At 43.8% G+C, this 21,971-nt stretch overlaps 1 protein-coding gene across 2 annotated transcripts in view; it reads left to right on the top strand.

The window, feature by feature from the left end:
- Nucleotides 1–21,971, top strand: part of NELL1 (neural EGFL like 1) — a 1,046,888-nt gene that overhangs the window by 358,024 nt on the left and 666,893 nt on the right. For both annotated transcript variants that reach the window (XM_073604029.1, XM_073604030.1), the window contains exons 7-9: nucleotides 3,143–3,225; nucleotides 16,221–16,355; nucleotides 20,512–20,614. In XM_073604029.1, the coding sequence (XP_073460130.1) occupies nucleotides 3,143–3,225; nucleotides 16,221–16,355; nucleotides 20,512–20,614 (321 nt within the window). The remainder of the gene's footprint in view (nucleotides 1–3,142; nucleotides 3,226–16,220; nucleotides 16,356–20,511; nucleotides 20,615–21,971) is intronic.

Below are 21,971 nucleotides of genomic sequence, written 5' to 3'. Positions count from 1 at the left end.
AGGTTTGCACACATCTCAGGAGGGATTTTGTCCTCTTTGCAGATCCTCTCCAAGTCATTAAGGTTTCCAGGCCGACGTTTGGTAACTCCAACCTTCAGCTCCCTCCACATATTTTCTATGGGATTGAGGTCTGGAGACTGGCTAGGCCACTCCAGGATCTTAATGTGCTTCTTCTTGATCTACTCCTTTGTTGCCTTGGCCTTGTGTTTTGGGTCATCGTCATGTTGGAATTACCCATCCACGACCCATTTTCAATGCCCTGGCTGAGGGAAGGAGGTTCTCGCCCAAGATTTAACAGTACATGGCCCCGTCCATTGTCCCTTTGATGCGGTGAAGTTGTCTTGTCCCCTTAGCAGAAAAACACCCTCAAAGTATAATGTTTCCACCTCCATGTTTGCTGGAGGGGATGGTGTTCTTGGAGTCATAGGCAGCATTCCTCCTCCTCCAAACACGGCGAGTTGAGTTGATGCCAAAGAACTCTATTTTGGTCTCATCTGACCACAACACTTTCCCCCAGTTCTCCTCTGAATCATTCAGATGTTCATTAGCAAACTTCAGACGGGCCTGTACATGTGATTTCCTGAAGAGGGGGGACCTTGTGGGTGTTGCAGGATTTCAGTCCTTCACGATGTAGTGTGTTACCAATTGTTTTCTTGGTGACTATGGTCCCAGCTGCCTTGAGATCATTAACAAGAGTCTCCCGTGTAGTTCTGGGTTGATTCCTCATCGTTCTCATGATCACTGAAACTCCACGAGGTGAGATCTTGTATGGAGCCCCAGACTGAGGGAGATAGACCGTTATTTTGTGTTTCTTCCATTTGTGAATAAATCCCAACCAACTGTTGTCACCTTCTCACCAAACTGATTGGTGATGGTCTTGTAGCCCATTCCAGCCTTGTGTAGGTCTAGAGTGCTCCTAATCTCAGCTTGTTACCTGTATAGAAGACACATGGGAGCCAGGAATCTTGATTGACAGGGGATTAAATACTTATTTCACTCATTCAAATGCATATCAATGTATCATTTTTTTGAAATGTGTTTTCTGGATATTTTCACTGTTATTCGGTCTCTCACTGTTAAAATAAACCGAGCATTAAAATTATAGACTGATCATTTCTTTGTCAGTGGGGCAAAGGTACAAAATCAGCAGGGGATCAAATACTTTTTTCCCCTCACTATATATGCAATATTGTAATAGCACTTAAAATTAAATTATTAAAATGACATTACATTTTTTTAAAAACTGGATAGTATAGTATAGGAAAATAATTATGAGCCCTTGTACCTTTAAGAACAAAAAACAAAAACAAAACAATTTTACACATTTTATACAAACGTACTTACACTTTTTGTATAATAATATTGCTATAGTCAGATTTACAATGAACAGGTATTTTTTTTTTCATGTATTATTTATTGTAGGCACTGCAATATGTAAGTAACACACCTTCATTTTCAGGTTAATAGCACTTCAAATAAATTAAATTAGAGCATCAATATATTAAAACCCCTTCCCGCCGAGCGTATGCAGATGTGCGTACTCCTCTTTCCGGGGTTATACCGTGATGATGCCCGCAGCTGCAGGCATTATCCCTGTACTCTTTTTTAGAGCCGGTGATCGGCTATCCAGTTATAATAACCGATGCTGCTAAAAGCCGCTCGGCTGTTATACCGGAGAGGCGGGAAGGGACGCCCCCCCCGCCGCTTCCCGCCGCTCTTACCGGGCCCGATGACCAATTGGCCGCCTCTGGTGGCTGGGGACAGACTGGAATGAAGCCGTGAGCAGCTTCATTCCAGCCTCCTAATCCTAAACACGGAAGCGACGTCATGACGTCACTTCCCATTTACTTGGCTGCCAACGGCGCCGGTTTTAAAAAAATACACTGTATTCAGAATCGCCGTTTTCGGCGAGCTGAATACTTTGAAGTGCAAAGGAGGAACCGGGAGTCTTTTAGACTCCCGATCCTTCCATAAAGAGTACCTGTCACCACCTATTACTGTCACAAGGGATGTTTACATTCCTTGTGACAGCAATAAAAGTGATCAAATTTTTTTTTTAAAAACACAATTTACAAATATAAAAATAAATAAGAAAAATTTTTTTTTAAAGCGCCCCCGTCCCCACGAGCTCGCGCAGCAAAGAAAACGCATACGGAAGTCGCACGTCATATATAATGTTTGGGGGCTCTACATAATTTTCCAGCAAAAAATACGGATTTTAACTTGTAAACACCAAATTTCAAAAATAGGCTTAGTCATGAAAGGGTTAAATAAAAAAAACAAACAAAAAAACGGAATAGTACAGGAAATCCCTTTCGAACCTTAGAACTTGCATCTTTAAGAACAAGACACCAATGGCAGCTTTCTATGCTGTTTTCTCTAACTTGCTACATTTTATATATACTTTCATAAGCTTTTTGAATCCTGTTTAGTTTAATTTCAGAAACAGATAATAATATTCTTATAATCAGTTCTCAAGCAGATTTACACTGAACAATTTTTTTTTTCATGTCTTATTTATTGTAGGCACTGCAATATGTAAGTAACACGCCTTCATTTTCAGGGTAATGGCACTTAAAATAAATGAAATTAAAACATCAATTAATTACATTTTAAAAGACATTGAATAGTATAGGAAATCCCTTTCGAACCTTAGAACTTGCACCTTTAAGAACAAGACATCAATGGCAGCTTTCTATGTTGTTTGCTTTTCTCTAACTTGCTACATTTTATATATACTTACATAAGCTTTTTGAATCCTGTTTAGTTTAATTTCAGAAACCGATTTACACTGAGCGCTTTATATGCAATATTGTAAATAAGACACCTTCGTTTTGAGGTTAAGAGCGCTTAATTTATGGATATTTAGCAGTTGAAGTGCTGTGAAAATGATTATGAAGTGGTGGAAACATCTGCAGGCGGTATTACAATGTATCTTCTGTAGTCCCAAGCAGGCTGTTGATTGGCTGTTGGAAGTGTTTGTTTATGTTCAGCCTATAATGAATTTCTACAAATGGAGCCAATTCTGTATTGTTATGGATTGTATGATTACAATGTTTATTCCCCTAATATCCACGCTGCGAGATGATTGGCCGTTCCGCCCGGTTCTTACGTTCTTTCCTTTTTGTCTTCTCTTATCGAGCCTGCCCGACCTGCAGCGACTTCCTCAGCCTCGTCCAGGGGATTATGGATCTTCAGGAGTTGCTGGCAAAACTCACAGCTAAAGTAAGTCTTTAATGATTTGCATCAGTGGAGGGATATGTGCGGAAGAGCGGGGGGCTCGATAAATTCGAGGGGAAACGCTGACAGGTTTCTGATGAAAAGTTTTTGTCTGAAAAGCTCTTTTCGGAAAAGTGTCCTCCAACAAAAAAAAAATCTGGGAGAAAATGCAAAGAGATTTATGGAGATGTCATCTCAACTTAAAGTGTGTTTTCTTTTGTTTTTGTTTTTTTAATTTTGCCATAATTTTAACTTGTGATATTGCTGGTAACACACTTCCTGTCCTAAGGTGACAACACTCACCTTACTGTATCTGTGGAGGATCAGTGTTGTCACCCTAGGTCAGGAGGTGTGTTAGGTGTGACATCACCTCGATCTAGGCAAAGTCACTGAATTGGAAGTCAAGGGTGGCTTGTTTTGGTGAAAAAAAATGATACTTTTGCTGAAATTTCAATTGACAGAACAAGAATGTACTTGTGCAGACTGAAATGATACATTTACAGTATCTCACACGTGCACTCAACTTCTTTGTTGGACCATGGCGAGGCCTGTTCTGAGTGGAACCTGTCCGCTGTATGGTCTTGGCCACCATGCTGCAGCTCAGTTTCAGGGTCTTGGCAATCTTCTTATAGCCTAGGTCAGTGATGGTGAACCTTGGCATCCCAGATGTTTTGGAACTACATTTCCCATGATGCTCATGCACTCTGCAGAGTAGTTGAGCATCATAGGAAATGTAGTCCATCTACATTTCCTATGGCCATCTTTATGTAGAGCAAGAATTCTTTTTTTTCAGATCATTTAGAGAGTTCTTTACCATGAGGTGCCATGTTGAACTTCCAGTGACCAGTATGAGAGAGTGAGAGCAATAATACCAAATTTAACACACCCGCTCCCCATTCACACCTGAGACCTTGTAACACTAATGAGTCACATGACACCGGGGAGGGAAAGTGGCTAATTGGGCCCAATTTGGACATTTTCACTTAGGGGTGTACTCACTTTTGTTGCCAGCGGTTTAGACATTAATGGCTGTGTGTTGAGTTATTTTGAGGGGGCAGCAAATTTACACTGTTATACAAGCTGTACACTCACTACTTTACATTGTAGCAAAGTGTCATTTCTTCAGTGTTGTCACATGAAAAGATAGAAGAAAATATCTACAAAAATGTGAGAGGTGTACTTACTTTTGGGAGATACTGTAGGATTCAATTTGAGAAGCCTTCTGGGACAATGACAGCTAAGGGTCTGCCTTGAAGCTCCGCTCATAATTTAAAGTATTAGTAACTGAAAGGTTCACTTTAAGTGAGAGAGAATCCGCCTCATGACACAATAAACTCATCTTCAGTGCTTTTTATGCATTATAAGCAACATGAACATATAGGGGTGTATTTATGAAAAAAATTAATAACTGTTTATTCCATGAAACTGCTATATACACTCACCGGCCACTGTATTAGGTCCACCTTGCTAGTAGCGGGTTGGACCCCCTTTTGCCTTCATTCTTGGTGGCATAGACACAACAAGGTGTTGGAAACGTTCCTCAGAGATTTTGCTCCATAGTGACATGATAACATCACACAGTTGCTGCAGATTTGTCGGCTGCCCATCCATGATGCCAATCTTACGTTCCACCACATCCCAAAGGTTCTCTATTGGATGAGATGTGGTGAGTGTGGAGGCCATTGGAGTACAGGGACCTCATTGTCCAGTGGTGAGATGATTGGAGCTTTGTGACATGGTGTATTATCCTGCTGGAAGGAGCCATCAGAAGATGGGGACACTGTAGTCATAAAGGGATGGACATGGTCACCAACAATACTCAGGTAGGTCGTGGTGTATAAACAATGCTCAGTTGGTACTAAGGGGCCCAAAGTGTGCCAAGAAAATATCCCCCCCCCCCACCATTACACCCCCACCACCAGCCTGAACCGGTGATACAAGGCAGGATGGATCCATGCCCCAAATTCTGACCCGACCATCTGAATGTCGCAGCTGAAATCCAGACTCATCAGACCAGGCAACGTTTTTCCAATCTTCTATTGTCCAATTTTGGTGATCCTGTGCCAATTGTAGCCTCAGTTTCCTCTTCTTAGCTGATAGGAGTGGAGTGGATAGGTGTGGTCTTCTGCTGCTGTAGCTCATCTGCTTCAAGGTTCGATGTGTTGTGCTTTCAGAGATGATATTCTGCATACCTTGGGTGTAACGAGTGGTTATTTGAGGTACTGTTGCCTTTCTATCATCTGGAACCAGTCTGCCAATTCTCCTCTGACCTCTGACATCAACAAGGCAGTTTTCTTCTACAACTGCTGCTCACTGGATATTTTCTCTTTTTCCCACTATTCTCTGTAAACCCGAGAGATGGTTGTGTGTATAAATCCCAGAAATACTCAGACCGGCCCGTCTGCCACCAACAACCATGCCACGTTCAAAGTCACTTAAATCCGCTTTCTTCCCCATTCTGATACTCTGTTTGAACTTCAGCAGGTCATCTTCACCATGTCTAGATACCTAAATGCATTGAGTTGCTGCCATGTGATTGGCTAATTAGCAATTTGTGTTACCTAACAATTGAACAGGTGTACCTAATAAATTGGCCTATGAGTGTATGTTCTGTACAAATAGGCCAACATTTAATGTTCTCAGGCTATTTCCTCTACAGATCGAATGTCATTCATTCATGGTTTTGAAAAACACCATATTATGGCCACTAGATGGAGCTGAGGATCATAGCATTGTGGCCACTAGATGGAGCTGATGATGGTAGCATTATGGTCATTAGATTGAATTGAGGATCATAACATTTTTGCCACTAGATGGAGCCAAAGATCAAGGAAATTTTGTTTTTATTTTCTGTAATCATCAGCTCGATCTAGTGCCCATAATGCTCTATTTTCCCAAGCCACTCTTTTTTGTATCTTTGTTCTGTGCAAATGGGGTAAAATTGATTGTTTTCAGACTGTTTCCTCTACAAGTTGAATGTCATTAGTTCATTAAAAAAAATAGAGTGGTTTGCGAAAAGTCCTCATTATGGCCACTAGAGCTGGGAATCATAGCATTTTTGCCACTAGAGGGAGCCAAAGATCAAGGAAAAAAATATTTATTTTGTGTGATCACCAGCTCTATCTACTGGCCATAACATGCTATTTTCCCAAACCACTCTTTTTTGTATCTTTGTTCTGTGCGAATAGGGCAAAATTGAATCATCTCAGACTGTTTCTTCTACAGGTTGAATGTCATTTGTTCATAACAAAATGTATGTGGAGTGGTTCAGAAAAGACCTAATTATGGCCACTAGATGGAGCTGAGGACCATAGAATTATGGCCACTAGATGGAGCTGAGGATCATCGTAATATGGCCACTAGATATAGCTGCCGGAGATCATAACATTTTTGCCACTAAATGGAGCCAAGGATAAAGGAAATCAATGTTTATCCTCTGTGACCAGCCCCCATCTAGTGGCCATACTGTGCTATGTTCGAAAGCCACTCATTTTTGCATCTTTGTTCTGTGCAAATAGGGCAAAACTGAATGTTCTCAGACTGTTTCCTACAGGATGAATGTCATTTGTTCATAAAAAATAGAGTGGCTCAGGAAAATACTTAATTATGGCTACTAGATAGAGATGAGGATCATAGAATTATGGCCACTAGATGGGAGTTGAGGATCATAGAATTATGGCCACTGGATGGAGCTGAGGATCATAGAATTATGGCCACTAGATGGAGTTGAGGGTCATAACATTATGGCCACTAGATGGAGCTGAGGATCACAGAATTATGGCCACTAGATGGAGTTGAGGGTCATAACATTATGGACACTAGATGGAGCTGAGGACCATATAATTATGGCCGCTGGATGGAGCTAAGGATCATAACATTATGGCCACTAGATGGGGTTGAGTGTCGTAACCTTATGGCCACTAGATGGAGATGAGAATCATAGAATTATAACCTATGGAGTTGAGGTTCATAACATTATGGCCACTTGATGGAGCTGGGAATCATAGGAAATAGGTATTTTTTTCTGTGATTATCAGTTCCATCTGCTGGCCATACCATGCTATTTCCCAATGCCACTCGTGTTTGGATCTTTGTTCTGAGTAAATGAGGCAGAATTGAATGTTCTCAGACTGTTTCCTCTACAGGTTGAATGTTCATAAAAAAGTGGCAAGGGAAATTACCTAATCGTGGCCACTAGATAGAGCTGAGGATCATAACATTATGGCCACTAGATGGAGCTGAGGACCATAGCATTATGATCTATTATTAGATGGAGCTGAGGATTCTAGCATTCTGCCAACTAGATGGAGCTGAGAATCATGAGAAATAGGTATTTCTTCCTGTGATTACCATCTCCATCCAGTGGCCATAACACGCAGTTTTCCAAAGCCACTTATTTATGTATTTTTGTTCTGTGCAATTGAGGCAAAATTGACTGTTTGTTCATAAAAAAAGTGGCTTTTGAAAAGACCTCATAATGGCCACTAGATGGAGCTAAGAATCTGAGAATAATGGCACTAGATAGAGCTGAGGGTCATAACATTATGGCCACTAGCTGGAGCTGAGGATCATGACATTATGGCCACTAAATGGAGCTGAGGATCATGACATTATGGCCACTAGATGGAGCTGAAGATCATAACATTATGGCCACTAGATGGAGCTGATGATCAGAACATTATGGCCACTAGATGGAGCTGAGGATCATGACATTATGGCCACTAGATGGAGCTGAAGATCATAACATTATGGTCACTAGATGGAGCAGAGGATCATAGGAAATAGATATTTGTTTCCTGTGATTATCAGCTTCACCTCGTGGCCATAATGTGCTATTTTCCCAAACCACTCTCTTTTTTGTATACATTATAAACATTCAACCTTCAAAGAAAATAGAAGAACATTCAATGTTGCCCTATTTCACCCATTTGCAGTTTAACTGGACAAATGCCTATGCAATCATTTTATAAATACACCCCATCGGGTCTCAGCGAGCGACTCAGTTTGCGTGTATTTCACAACCGTCATCCAGCCTCAAGGCCCCAAAACTCTCCTGGCATGATGACGTGTCCTCCCCCCTCCTGACACGTTTCGTCACTTCTGCTCCGTTAGGGTCTCCTAGGAATAAATAATTATAATATTTATGGAACAGCAGAATTTTCTGTTTTCTTTTTATTTGGACATTTACATTTATTTTTTTATAGTTTTTGAAAGAGTGACAAACCTTTATTGAATTTATTATTTGACATTTGCTGAATATCCATAAACTTCTTCAGGATGTTGCTGTTTCCCGTCCCGCCACTGTACGTTTTGGTGTGAGTTGTTGCTTAGTTGCAGAGCTAAGCCACTTTGTACGATGTCTCGCTCCCCCCGTGTTGCCGCAGTCCCCTGTGGAATATCACGTTGGTGAATGAGATTGAGAAGCTGGAACATGGAAAGTGAAATTTCGGAGGACAGATCTTATAAATACATAGTTGTGCGGCGGACCCAGCGTGGTGCAATGATTTAATACCGCTCCGTAATGCATGTAATTAGAGCCGACCTGTCATGCCTCCTGGAGGGAGTACGGAGGGGATGGCGTAGATAATCCGGGCTTTGTATCACTCAGGTTACATCTAGTAAATCCATTTTGTAGAAGTCTCGGTGGGGAATATCGTGGTGAGGAAGAACAATCTCAGCAATATTTCCATATTTAATGGCACTAATACGGTTCGCTAAGACGTCTCCTCGTGTTACCGCTCCGGCCTCCCATAGCTCCGGGTCATTGGCACTCTTCATACAAATATTTGATGGTTTCTCATTGTAGCATATCTGGGGAGTCATTTGTTTCTGTAAAAGCTGTCACTTAAAGTGGAACTCCGAGTAAATACCAAAATACGCAGTTGAAAGTAAATAAATAATAATAATAATAATAATAAAATAGTCCTGTAATATACAAGCATTTTCAACCTGGTACAGCCAGGCAGGAGACATACACAATCCCCAATTAAGTATTTATTTTTTCTGGTTAAGCAATGAAGTCCATCAACTCCAACCTCTGTATTCCACTATACAAAAATAAAATAAAAATATATATTTTTTAAATACTATATATATATATATATATATATATATATATATATATATATATATATATATATATATATATATAGTATTTGATTTTTATAATTATAATTAATATATCTAGCATACACTATATATATTTCATACCATGAAAGCAAAAAAAAAAAAAAAATATATATATATATACACACATATACACATACCCAATATATATATATATATATATATATATATATATATATATATATATATATATACATATATACTCTCACCGGCCACTTTATTAGGTACACCCGTTCAATTGCTTGGTAACACAAATTGCTGATCAGCCAATCATGTGGCAGCAACTCAATGCATTTAGGTATCTAGACGTGGTGAAGACGACTCGCTGAAGTTCAAGCCGAGCATCAGAATGGGGAAGAAAGGGGATTTAAGTGACTGTGAACGTGGCATGGTTGTTGGTGGCAGACGGGCTGGTCTGAGTATTCCTGGGATTTTCACACACAACCATCTCTCAGGGTTTACAGAGAATGGTGGGAAAAAGAGAAAATGTCCAGTGAGCGGTTGTTGTGTGGAGGAAAACACCTTGTTGGTGTCAGAGGAGAATGGGCAGACTGGTTCCAGATGATAGAAAGGGAACAGTAACTCAAATAACCGCTCGTTACATCCAAGGTATGCAGAATATCATCTCTCAACACACAACACATCCAACCTTGAAGCAGATGGGCTACAGCAGCAGAAGACCACACCGGGTGCCACTCCTGTCATCTAAGAACAGGAAACTGAGGCTACAATGGGCACAGGATCACCAAAATTGGACAATAGAATATTGGAAAAACGTTGCCTGGTCTGATGAGTCTGGATTTCAGCTGCGACATTCAGATGGTGGGGTCAGAATTTGTGGCATGGATCCATCCTGCCTTGTATCACCGGTTCAGGCTGGTGGTGGGGGTGTAATGGTGGGGGGGGGGGGTATTTTCTTGGCACACTTTGGGCCCCTTAGTACCAATTGATCATGGTTTATACACCACGACCTACCTGAGTATTGTTGCTGACCATGTCCATCCCTTTATGACTACAGTGTCCCCATCTTCTGATGGCTCCTTCCAGCAGGATAATGCACCATGTCACAAAGCTCCAATCATCTCACCACTGGACAATGAGGTCCCTGTACTCCAATGTCCTCCACACTCACCACATCTCATACAATAGAGAGCCTTTGGGATGTGGTGGAACGAGAGATTGGCATCATGGATGTGCAGCTGACAAATCTGCAGCCACTGCATGATGTTATCATGTCACTATGGAGCAAAATCTCTGAGGAACGTTTCCAACACCTTGTTGTATCTATTCCACCAAGAATGAAGGTAAAAGGGGGTCAACCACGGGACTAGCAAGGTGTACCTAATAAAGTGGCCGGTGAGTGTATATACTGTATATATATATACTGGCAGAATTTACAGGGAGAAGGACATACATACATAAGAAATGAAATCTCCCTGCAAACAGAAGTGGTGAACGTGTCTTCATTGCGTCCCATTGTCATGAACATCCTCTGCTCGCTATCGATCGGGCATCCCTTCCTCCTGAATCGCTCGCGCCTTGAAGTGGCGAATTCCACTGCTGTCCTCGTGCACCGCGCGGTATTGACGGATTAATCATTTATCAATAGCAGGTTGCTGGCTGCAATTATATATATAAATGTTTCTATTGTAACCTGCGAAAGTTCATTTGTCGCGCCGGCGATAAACCTCTCGGCAGAGCCAGATTTCTTGATAACCCGCCAGGCCTGTCTGGCGGTCATATTTTAATGTGGACTGAAACCCGGCGCTCCAGCGGCAGATCATGTACAGATATCGATCTGTGGCTGATAACTGATCCAGAAGAGGAATGAGCGCAGCCCGGGGTGGGGGAGGGGAAATACATTACAATGATATGAGATGAAGGGAATGTATTGTGTTTGTTTTTTGTTTAACAAACAAAGATACAATCAGATGGAAAGAAATGTATCCATTTTTTTTTTTTACTTTTTTTTACATTTTACTTCCGTCCCCAAGGCTCTGTGTTCACACCTTTTGCGTTTCAGTAACGTGAACAGAAACTCCCAGGAATGGGGAACAAAAGCGCTGCAAATGCGTAACATTCATTATTAATGGCACCTCAAGTGCGGTCGCACAACAAATGCTCCACGTTTGAAAAGGTTTGGGAGGTTCTTTGGTGCGTTATGTCATGGAAGCACACTGACACCATGATAACCCGGCCTAATGCTGGCCATACGCTGTGAGATTTCTTTCCATCCACCATCCTGAAGATTCCTACAGATTCTTCAGTTCATGCAAAACAGCGCGATTGGACGAATCCCCCCCTGCTGTACATAGATGTGTGCAGCCTATTGCATTAGGATGGGCACCCCAAAGCTGAAACTTATATGCATGTGTATATATACTGACAGTGTCAGTAGAGCAGTGGACGATGTCAGTAGAGCAGTGGACGGTGTCAGTAAAGCAGTGGATGGTGTCAGTAGGGCAGTGGACGGTGTCAGTAGAGCAGTGGATGGTGTCAGTAGAGCAGTGGACGGTGTCAGTAAAGCAGTGGATGGTGTCAGTAGAGCAGTGGACGGTGTCAGTAAAGCAGTGGACGGTGTCAGTAAAGCAGTGGACGGTGTCAGTAGAGCAGTGGACGGTGTCAGTAGAGCAGTGGACGGTGTCAGTAGAGCAGTGGACGGTGTCAGTAGGGCAGTGGACGGTGTCAGTAGGGCAGTGGACGGTGTCAGTAGAGCAGTGGACGGTGTCAGTAGAGCAGAGGACGGTGTCAGTAGAGCAGTGGATGGTGTCAGTAGAGTAGTGGACGGTGTCAGTAGAGCAGTGGATGGTGTCAGTAGAGCAGTGGATGGTGTCAGTAGAGTAGTGGACGGTGTCAGTAGGGCAGTGGACAGTGTCAGTAAAGCAGTGGATGGTGTCAGTAGGGCAGTGGACGGTGTCAGTAGAGCAGTGGACGGTGTCAGTAGGGCAGTGGACGGTGTCAGTAGAGCAGTGGACGGTGTCAGTAGAGCAGTGGATGGTGTCAGTAGAGGAGTGGATGGTGTCAGTAGGGCAGTGGATGGTGTCAGTAGAGCAGAGGACGGTGTCAGCAGGGCAGTGGACGGTGTCAGTAGAGCAGTGGATGGTGTCAGTAGGGCAGTGGACGGTGTCAGTAGAGCAGTGGATGGTGTCAGTAGAGCAGTGGACGGTGTCAGTAGAGGAGTGGATGGTGTCAGTAGGGCAGTGGATGGTGTCAGTAGAGCAGTGGACGGTGTCAGTAGAGCAGTGGACGGTGTCAGTAGAGCAGTGGACGGTGTCAGTAGGGCAGTGGATGGTGTCAGTAGGGCAGTGGATGGTGTCAGTAGAGCAGTGGACGGTGTCAGTAGAGCAGTGGACGGTGTCAGTAGGGCAGTGGACGGTGTCAGTAGGGCAGTGGACGGTGTCAGTAGGGCAGTGGACGGTGTCAGTAGAGCAGTGGACGGTGTCAGTAGAGCAGTGGACGGTGTCAGTAGAGCAGTGGATGGTGTCAGTAGAGGAGTGGATGGTGTCAGTAGGGCAGTGGATGGTGTCAGTAGGGCAGTGGACGGTGTCAGTAGAGGAGTGGATGGTGTCAGTAGGGCAGTGGATGGTGTCAGTAGAGGAGTGGATGGTGTCAGTAGGGCAGTGGATGGTGTCAGTAGAGCAGTGGACGGTGTCAGTAGAGGAGTGGATGGTGTCAGTAGGGCAGTGGATGGTGTCAGTAGAGCAGTGGACGGTGTCAGTAGAGGAGTGGATGGTGTCAGTAGGGCAGTGGAGGGTGTCAGTAGGGCAGTGGATGGTGTCAGTAGAGCAGTGGACGGTGTCAGTAGGGCAGTGGATGGTGTCAGTAGAGCAGTGGATGGTGTCAGTAGAGCAGTGGACGGTGTCAGTAGAGCAGTGGACGGTGTCATTAGGGCAAAGATTAGTGGCAGTAGGGCAGTGGATGGTGTCAGTAGAGCAGTGGACGGTGTCAGTAGGGCAGTGGACGGTGTCAGTAGAGCAGTGGACGGTGTCAGTAGAGGAGTGGATGGTGTCAGTAGGGCAGTGGATGGTGTCAGTAGAGCAGTGGACGGTGTCAGTAGAGGAGTGGATGGTGTCAGTAGGGCAGTGGAGGGTGTCAGTAGGGCAGTGGATGGTGTCAGTAGAGCAGTGGACGGTGTCAGTAGGGCAGTGGATGGTGTCAGTAGAGCAGTGGATGGTGTCAGTAGAGCAGTGGACGGTGTCAGTAGAGCAGTGGACGGTGTCATTAGGGCAGAGATTAGTGGCAGTAGGGCAGTGGATGGTGTCAGTAGAGCAGTGGACGGTGTCAGTAGGGCAGTGGACGGTGTCAGTAGGGCAGTGGATGGTGTCAGTAGAGCAGTGGACGGTGTCAGTAGAGCAGTGGACGGTGTCAGTAGAGCAGAGATTGGTGTCAGTAGGACAGTGGACAGTTTCAGTAGTTTTTATTTAATTTTTAAAAATTTTTACAATTCTGTCTTTTATTATTATTTTTTTTTTTTTGCATTTTTTAGGAGTCCCATTAGGGGCTTTGGTGAAATATAAGGGGTCTAAACAGGTGTAATCTGCACCACACAGGGTGATTAGGGTGTGCCCAGGCACACCTGACACACCCCGTGTGCACACCTATGCTGCTGTCCTATTGTATGTACCTATCATAATACCCAAATCTGATTGGCTGCAGGAACAGATGAAACCACCAGCGCTACAGTCACTGACAGACTTAGAGCTGGTGTTCTGTTGAATAGTGCATCTGCGATCTGACGGGGATGCCTGCAATATCAATACTAATACTAAGTAAGAAGAGGTGCCTCCTACCATATTTAGGGGTTTGGATTTCGCTCTATTAATAAGCCCCCAAACTGAAGGATACCTGGTATACTGACACAAGGCTTTATGCGCATTGCTAAGGATTGGGGTCCTAGTTTGACGTACATGTGGAAGGGGTGGATTATACTAACTGTGATATCGACATTTGAATTCCAGTGGCTGACTCTTTGGCTTTCCTTTCCCTCAGCACTATACTTTGACCGACTTGCGTCCCTAATAGTGACCTTGACTGTGTCGGGGGTGAGATTTCTTCCCCTCTTCTCAAATCCAGTTGTCACATATGAAACTCAAACGTCTCTCAACAGCCAGAAGTCAATCTACTTGGAAGGATCCATCTTGATTCCTAGTCTGTTTTATGTAATGTGACACTCTATCTGGTTGCAAGGTCCATCAGCTCCTACCCAGTGTGTCCTGAGGAAGCTATCAAATTACGAAACGCGTTGACAAGCAAGCATGGAGGTGTTCGTGGACCTAATCATTTGAGATATATTATTTCTTTTTATATCTGTTACAGATTTTGCTATACTCAATTCAAGGATCCATTCCTCCATGTCTGTTCTATTGGGTATCTGTTGACCTTCTCAAGCTATAGAGTGTTGTTGTTTGTTACATGTGATTTTAATCCTTCTGTAATAAAATGTATACCTTCATAAACTACCGCCTCATGACATGCCTACAAAGTCCGTTTCCCTTTGATAGAATTTTTTTTCAAAACGCATTCGATCCTTGTATATGTCGAATAGGGCAGCTCGTCCGATAATGCCTCCGACGATCTGCGCACGCGCAGTGTTGACAGCTGATCAGGAGATCAGAGTGATGCACATCTGATGATCAGATTCTGCCTCCGCGCTTTGCAGATCGACGTATAACGCCTCCGATGATCCGCGCGTGTGCAGTACGCAACGTCACTCCAGCTGATCTCTCCCGATCAGCAGGCGTGACGTCAACACTGCGCATTGTGCGGATCGTCGGAGGCATTATGCGACGATCTGCAAAGCGTGGAGGCAGAATCTGATCATAAGATGTGCGTCGCTCTGATCTCTCAATCAGCTGGCGTGACGTCAACACTGCGCATGCGCGGATCGTCGGATCTCAAACGATTAGGTCCATGAACTCCTCCGTGCTTGCCTGTCAACGCGTTTCATAATTTGATATCGGTAGATAGCAGCGAGCAGTCATCCTTTATTATGCACAGTGATGGAGTTGTGCTCAAAAGTTTGGCAGAAATAGTGAAATTTTGGCATTGGTATCGAAATTATGAGCGATCATGCCAAAAAAACAAACTGTCTTTTATTCAAGAATAGTGATTATATGAAGCCATTTATTATCACATAGTTGCATGTCTCCTTTTTCAAAACTAATGATAACAGAAATTACCCAAATGGCCCTGATGATTCCATCACCTGGCCTCGGTACAGACAAACAAGGTGACACATAAAGGTTAAAATGGCAATTAAAGGTTCATTTCCCACATCTGTGGCTTTTAAAATTGCAATTAGTGTCTGTCTATAAATAGCCAATGAGTTTGTTAGCTCTCACGTGGATGTACTGAGCAGGTTAAGCCATGAAGAGCAGAAAAGAACTATCAAAAGACCTGCATAACAAGGTAATGAAACTTTATAAAAATGGAAAAGGATATATAAAAGGTATCCAAAGCCTTTAATATGCCAGTCAGTACTGTTGAATCACTTATTAACCCCTTTGTGCCTAAGGGTAAAACAAATCTTAATGCCTAAGCACAATTTTGCAACTATTTTGTTTCACGATCGCACAATTGTCAGTTTATTTAACGCAGTGCCATATCGCAAAAAAAAATGTCCTGGTCACGAGGGGGGGGAATCTTTCGGAGGTCAAGTGGTTAGCAGGAGGTGCTTAAACAAGGACATCAAGGACTTTGCAGAACCACCATGATTTTTATAAATAAGGCTGCAGATGTAAAAATAATGAAATTAATTTTTGAAAAGACTTTAACAATGTTAAAATGAATATGAGATTTTAGTGATTGGATCTTCCTAATGCAGCAATGATCACCATTTCTTTGTATAGGTTACATGTTCATGTCTTCCTTTGCAGTTAAATTACGCAGAGTCTCGGCTAAGTCAGTTGGAGAGTTGTCACTGTGAGAAGACCTGCCAGGTCCATGGTATGATCTACAGGGACAAGGACTCATGGGTAGATGATGACCACTGCCGAAACTGCACATGCAAGGTGAGACCGCGCCATAGCTCATGGGTGGGCTCTTTTTTTTTTGACATGGTCAATATTCCTAATGGTACTTAAGAGAGTGGGTTAAAGACTCAGGAACTGTGAATATATATGTTATATGAACTTCAACCAAGAACCTGAGATCAAACCAGAGGTCAAATTTTGCATGTTCAGTATTCAGGGAACAGCCAAACTAAATGGGGTGTCTGCCCATCCGCCAAATTTCTGCTGTAGCAGGAGGTGCTACACTTAGCAGCAGTATTACTACCGCTGCCAAATGTGACAGCTTCCCGCTCAGGTGGGTTGTTAGGGAGCTGGTGGCCGCCAGGGTTTGGGATGCTACCTGACATAACTGACCAAATATGGTCATAACTGGCCAGTGGCCATGGGCACATTTGGTCAAGTGGCCAGAGATTCACTTCATCTAAACAAGACTCTTATCCTAGAAGTCCGCTTTAGATGTTATAGTGCAGTGATGGCGAACCTTGACACCCCCAAGATGTTTTGGAACTACATTTCCCATGTTGCTCAACTAGTGCATGAGCATCATGGGAAATGTAGTTCCAAAACATCTGGGATGCCAAGGTTTGTCATCACTGTTATAGGGGGACCAGGGGCGGCCCGTCCATTAAGGGCGCACAGGCACTGCACCCCCCCTCTCCGCCTTTCCATCAACACCTCCCCTATCCATGCGTCTGGCCAGTTTTAGGATACTGGCGCATGCATTCCAACGCGGAGGGGCTGTTTTTTGGAAGCACCAATTAGAGCCAAAGTTTCTAGTAGGCTTCAATATAGGGTGGGCTCAGGTCGCAGAGAGTGCGCTCGGAGCCCACCCAGGTGTGTTACAACAGCGAATCAATATCCTGGCCAATTAGGAAGCGGGTTTTGACACCGGTCACCCGATTGGCTGAAAGGACAAGGTGGGAGGAGCCGCACGGCGGAAGCTGTCATGCTGCAGAAAGGACACAGGAGCCGCTGTCCGCCACCCATAGAAGCCAGCAATCCACCACCCATAGGAGCCCACAAACCACAGCCCATAGGAGCCCGCAACCCACCCATAGGAGCCCGCAACCCGGCCGCTGCTCGCTGCCTATAGGAGCCCGCCCACCTGCAATGGATAGGGTAAGTGCTGGGGTAGGGGGTGCCGCCGACCGACCAACTAGGGGGTGGTTGTTCCCCCCCCCTAAAAAAAACACCAGCCACCACTGAGGGGAACCCCCAGTGCAAAAAATAAAAAAAAGAGTGTCACGGGATTCCCTTTTCAAATACATACCAGGTCTTTATCTTGAATGAAGGTCTAGCAAGAATATCCAATAGGACCCCACACCAGGCCTCAAGGAAAAACCCTAAAAAAAAACAAGTATGAAGACTCCCTCCAAAATCCAAACCATACCCTTATCTGAGCATGTAGCCTAGCAGACCAGGAAAGGGGGAGGGGGATGTAGAACCTCCTCTCTTTCCCAAACCATACCAGGTCACATGTCCTCGGCATGGGCAGGGTGCCTTGACAGAAGAGACCCCCCACTACCTCCTTCCCCCCTGGCAAACACACTGTTCCCATGTTTTTGACAATGTCTTCATCTCCACAAAGACAAATTCATTACAAAAGCCAACAGGTTTCAGGGCTGTTCATCCCCTTTGTCAGGGCTTGAAGAAAAAAAAAGAAACAATTGGGGGGAATTTATCAAAACTGATGCAGCCAGAGTCCGGAGCTGTGCATGGCAACCAATCAGCTTCTATTTTTCTTTTTAAAGCTCAGCTTGAACAAGCTGTCCATAGAAGCTGATTGGTTGCCAAGCATAGGTGGTCCAGGTTCTGTCTGTTCCAGTTGTAATAACCCCCCCCCCGATGTATTGAACAATAATAAATTTATATAGCCTCCATCAGCAGCTGGTTCATATAAGTGGGACGGGTGCTGTGCAAACTCACTCACCATTAAAACATCTTGTAAGCCTCCATACATGGCCTCTCCAAGCCCTGATGAAGGGGGAGGATTAAAACTCCCCTGAAACATGTTTCTGCTTATGAACAACTTGTCTTTGGAATAAAAATGGACTTGAACATCAAAGCGTGGCGCTTCAATCTTCCACTCTGTATCTGTAATGGTAACATTGAAATATTTTGTCTATTGTGGAGGACATTGTGTCATCCATTGTACCAGGGCTGCTGGAAATTGCTGTCATTTGTGTGCATAGTAAGTTAATACAGCCCTTGCTTTTCCCGGTGCGGCATGAAGGTATTTCTAATAATTACAGCCTTGGGAAATTCAGTTTTCTGGAATAAAGCTTATTGACTCCTGGCTGCTACGGCTTCCAATCCTTCTATAAAGGACACAGAGAGAATGGTCATTGACGGTCTCGGTGCGCTTTCTGTTGATAGCATACAATGCAGCGAGGCTACGGGGGGGGGGGGAGAGAAATGACTTTTGGTGACATTTGCAAGCATTTGTATTTGAAAGCTGGTTGTTAGCAGAGAAGAGCCTGGAAAATTACAGCTTCGGTCACAAAAAAATGTGTGTTTTAGCCATGTACTGTATAGGCCATTCACATTTAAAAGGGTCTGTGCAGCCAAAAATGTGTAGTATAATATTTATATTATATTATAATACATTTTATTTAAATAACATAACATTATGACCATAGTCAGATAACGTGAATAACATTGATTATCTCAAGGCGATAGCACCTGGAAGTGGGTGGGGTATATGCAAGTCACAATGTTGTCCAGTGGCGGCTGGTGCTTAATATATTGTGGGGGGGGGGAGCGGCAAATGAACACCAAAGCGCCCCTTACCCCTGCCGGGGATGTGTCAGAAACCATGAAATCAGGCCGAGACAGAAGTACAGTTAAATCACACTTGTTTAATAATAAAAGTAAAAAGAACAAATATAGTCAAAACGTAGCCAGAGTTCAGGAACTGCAACGGATAGTCAGTCAAGCCAGAAGTCAGGGATCAATGTAGTGGAACAGCAAGCAGGATCTGGAGCCAGAAGTAATGTCAGCAAAGCAAGTCTTGAACAGGATTGCAGGAGATCAGGAGATCGTTTCTGTGATGTTGACCAAGGCGAAGGCAGAGAACCTCTGGACTGGACGGCTTAATTAGGCAGGACTGACGAGCAGGATATCATCAACAGCCGAGTAACTGTGGAGAGATAGGAGCTGGCAATTAGCCAACAGCTGAGCGGCCAGCTCAGAGAAGGAAGGGCTGAGCCCTGACAGAATGGACATGAATGCAGCAATCGAAACCCCCCCGGCACCCAGTGGAAATGTATGGGAGTGCGGCAATCGACCCCCCATCCGCAGAAGACGGACAGGACAGCGGTGTGATCAGGGCATTACCTTTGGAGTCAGAGGTAAAGAAGAGCCGGGCCATTGATTCTCTTCCTGGGTGTATAGGAAGTGTGTCCTGAGACCTGATTGGCCAGGGAGCCCTAAGACTGTGTTTTAATGCTCAATGCTGATTGTTTTATTTTGCAATGGGTCATAGATTTTGTGAGTCAGAGGATGCCGGCGTTTCTCCCTGAAACAGTAGCAAGTCGCGGGGGTTATCCCTTGCATTTTTGAAGGCTCTTTTGAGAGGCTTTTTACTATAGCCACGATCTAAAAATCGTTCACGTAGCTGAGAGGCTTGTAGTTGGAAATCCTCTTTACTGCTGCAATTACGTTTTGCTCGCAGGTATCACCCCTTGGGGATGGATTGTATTAAATGAGAGGGGTGGGCACTTCGAAAATGCAACAGGGAAAAGCCCGCTGCGGTGGAGATTGGTGGTTATTTCTCCTTCTGCATTCTTGTGTATAATTAAATCTAAAAAAGGGGAGAGTGTCAGCAAACATGCCAATTTAGTGTGAAAGATAGATTATGGTTATTGCAATTTAGTTCTTCAATGAATGTTAGAAGGAGCTCAGGGATGGCTGTCCAAAATATTATTATATCGTCGATGTACCTGCGTCACAACAAGGTGTGGCGCAGGTACATCGAGTTATCATGGCTTATTGGCTTGCCCAAATCATTCCACTTTGCACATTGCTATTTCTAAGTAAGCTCACTCTTGCCCTATCATGTAAATGACATATGGCTGTATATTTTTCTCCGATACGCCTTGTTTCCTGCTAAACCATGGATATTACTTTTATAAGATGTTTTTCTGTTTCCCTTCAGAATGGTGCTGTGGAGTGCAGGCGAATGTTGTGCCCACCTCTTAACTGTTCCCCCGAACACCTACCCATCCACATCCCAGGACAGTGCTGCAAAGTCTGCCGGCGTAAGTAAAAGTGCTTTTCTTTTGCTTTTAAATTTCAGCCTATTACCTACACCTACAGCCATAAGGTATGCGGACACCTGACCATCACTCCCTACATGACCTTGTTGGACATCCCAATCCAGAACCAGGTGCATTAATGTGGAATTGTCCCCTTTTTGCAGGCCAGTCAAGTTCCTCAACCCCAAACTCGCTCATCCATGTCTTTACGGACCTTCCCCAAACTGTTCCCGCAAAGTTGGGAGCATGAAATTGTCCGAAATGTCTTGGTACGTTGACGCCTTTTAGAGTTCCCTTTGCTTGAACTGAGGGGCCAAGCCCAACCCCTGAAAAACAACCCCCACACCATAATCTATGCAGGGGGTCCCCGAGTTATGAACCTCCGACTTGCGAACAACTCCTACTTACGAACGGGAGGCGGCGTGATGTTCTGCACATACGCGGCCATTTTTCTACGGCGGGCACAATGGAAACCATCAGAAGACAGCGGAAAACGATGTCTGCGCATGTGCGGCTATTTGACAGAACATCGGAAAACATTGGAAAACGACGTCTCTGCCGCTCTGCGCAGTCGCTTCCGACTTCCGAACAGATCCGACTTCGGAACCAACAGGCAGTCCCTAACCCGTTCGCAACCCGGGGGCCCCCTGTATATGTATAAACCTTGTGCCAAAACTAAAAACTCAAAAAACAAACAAAATTTTAATAAAACCTCAAAACCCAAAAAATAAAAAATACTGGGACATAGCTGCCAGCAATCACCACTTCCTCAAAATGTAACAATGTGAACATATATACCCAATGTGCGGCGCTAAAAATTATGCAATATACTAAACCTCTAAAGATGATAATATATAATAAATAAACAGATAATAAGATATTAAGTAAAATATCCCCAATGATAGTGCAAGTGTTCAATAGGAGATGAATAAAGTGCAAGTGCTCAGTTTGTATATACACAGTCCTTCAATATTGATAAGCAAGAAAAAGTCCATAAAGTGAAAGTGAAACAAATGGTGTCTTCATACAATGTGCACGCTCCCCCTTCAGGTGTGCCCTCACCTTTTTAAAGCCCTTAAGGTGAGGGCACACATGAAGGGGGAGAGCGCACATTGCATGAAGACACCATTTGTTTCACTTTTTTCTTTGATATGTTAATGGACTTTTTCTTGCTTATCAATGTTGAGGACTGTGTATATACAAACTGAGCACTTGCACTTTATTTATCTACTATTGAGCAGTATAATTGGGGATATTTTACTTAATATCTTATTATCTGTTTATTTATTATATATTATCATTTTTAGAGGTTTAGTATATTGCATCATTTTTAGCCCCAAACCATAATCCCCCCCTCCAC

Source organism: Aquarana catesbeiana, linkage group LG11, assembly GCF_042186555.1.
Source record: "Aquarana catesbeiana isolate 2022-GZ linkage group LG11, ASM4218655v1, whole genome shotgun sequence".
Lineage (NCBI taxonomy): Eukaryota > Metazoa > Chordata > Amphibia > Anura > Ranidae > Aquarana > Aquarana catesbeiana.
This window is presented reverse-complemented; position numbering and strand designations above follow the sequence as displayed.